At 49.9% G+C, this 1,810-nt stretch overlaps 1 protein-coding gene across 1 annotated transcript in view; it reads right to left on the bottom strand.

Moving 5' to 3' along the window:
* LOC113213025 (apolipoprotein D) overlaps positions 1–939 on the bottom strand; it is a 5,032-nt gene extending 4,093 nt beyond the window's left edge. The window contains exons 1-2 of the mRNA XM_026431934.2: positions 776–939; positions 6–135 (exon numbers count right to left, since the gene is read on the bottom strand). Of these exons, the coding sequence (XP_026287719.2) occupies positions 6–135; positions 776–901 (256 nt within the window). The 5' untranslated portion in view covers positions 902–939. The remainder of the gene's footprint in view (positions 1–5; positions 136–775) is intronic.
* Between the last annotated feature and the right edge of the window lie 871 nt (positions 940–1,810).

Genomic DNA, 1,810 nt, shown 5'->3' with positions numbered 1-1,810 from the left:
CATGGTCCTCATGGTGTTATTGACGGTTACCCTCATGCCCACTGTGTTGTCTATTCCGTAGTAAGCGACGGCGCACTTGCCCAGAGCCTCCCAGACCTGGGCGAAGCGCTCGATCTCGTACCACCTGCCGATATACTGGTGGAAGCAAAACCAAGAGAGGTTGCCAATGAATCGAGGGGCACTCCTCGGTTGCCTAGCTGCTCGAGGCCCCGGATCGGAGGGTTCTTTTGACCCAAGCTATTTTGGCTTATTTTCCCGCCCACCAATGCGACCCATACGCATGTCAGTATGGGCCACATGGGTCCAGTCTGCGGGAGCTTGGACCCACCTGACCCGCCTGGGTTGTTTGGGTCGGCCTAGCAAAATTTCGTCTCCCGCCCCGCATCTCCCTGCCCCTCGCCTGCAGCCGAGTGCAGCGCCAGCTGGCGGTGACAGGTGCAATGCAACCTTTGGGTCGCTTGGGTCAAGCGAACCACGCTGACCCATTCTGGTCCAAACGACCGAGCTAAAGATCGCGCGACCCACGGGAGCCATACGGGCCACATGGGCCAATGTCACATAAAATCGGCAACAGTCATGTCAATATCGCGATTTTAATCACGTCAACGTGACGAAATGGTTCTGTCGTCAGTATACTTTAACTTGACGTGTTTCAGACGAATCTCTGTTACTTGGGCAAGGAAGAGGTAAGCGCTGACCCAACCGACCCACCGACCCGGGGCCTCTACTAGCTGCGCACTTCTGGGTCATTTACTAGTAATAGCCTACTACTTACATTTAAGGGGTAGAATGGCGACACTGCGTTGCTCTCCTTGGGGCAGGAGCCGAAGCTGACCTCGAAGGCCATGGCCTGACCTGCGAGGCACAGGCACACAACAAGGACGGCGGCGGAGGAGTTCATCTTGCGATATGAGTTGCGACTGTGGCGACCGTCCGCGAGGTCCCCTTTTATATATTTTGATGGGCGTTTGTTACGTAATAAGTAACAATAAGTGTTTTCATCCGGCCCGGCGCGCCTTCTGCGTGCGGATGTCACTTGAGGAAACGATTGGGTAGGGTGGCCCGCACGGCAAAAAAATTATCAGACCGGCGGTTCGCTCATAAAGATCGAGATGACCTATGCTCTGGGCATTCCAAAACCGCCCCGTTCGTCCCGATGGGACCCCGGGAACCACTCGCTCAACGTCTTTGCATTTTAACATGGGTTTCTTATGGGCTTTTGGGTGTAAAATCGAAAAATGACCCTGAAGAGTCAGAAAGCCACCGCTGAGCATTATAATTATGAAATGAGCTATATAGCCGATACGAAATCGGCAGGAAGAAGAAGCCGTGGAGCCAAACAAACATTCAATTGTTCGATGAATTCGTCTGCTTTAAACCAGAACAATTGAATGTTTGTTTGGCTCCACGGCTTCTTCTTCCTGCCGATTTCGTATCGGCTAAATAGCTCATTCGTAATCTACGTTAAAAACTGAATCTGGCAATGTATCGTTCGTTACTGTAGCACCCAGTACTCAGATTTGCTAAGCTTTGAATATTCCCTCATTTTTCAAAATATGGAGATTTATGAGAGGTTGCAAATCTGGGTCCTAGGTGCTACAGTAACGAACGTTACATTGTATCATAAAAAGACAGAGATCAACTTCGGAGATGAGCATTCTAGCTCAAAAATTGACTTTTAAAAAAATCAAAAACCACAGGGCGCAAAATGTATTTTTTTTCTCAAATATTTTTTTATGGGTTCCTAAGGGGTAACTCTCAAAAGTGGAACTCTTTGGGCGAAAATGTCTCCGCTTTGCTCCATCCCTGA

This window comes from Frankliniella occidentalis, unplaced genomic scaffold (genome assembly GCF_000697945.3).
Source record: "Frankliniella occidentalis isolate FOCC.00 unplaced genomic scaffold, Focc_3.1 Scaffold39, whole genome shotgun sequence".
Classification (NCBI taxonomy): domain Eukaryota; kingdom Metazoa; phylum Arthropoda; class Insecta; order Thysanoptera; family Thripidae; genus Frankliniella; species Frankliniella occidentalis.
Note: the sequence above shows the minus strand (reverse complement) of the source record. Positions and strands in the feature narration are given on the sequence as shown.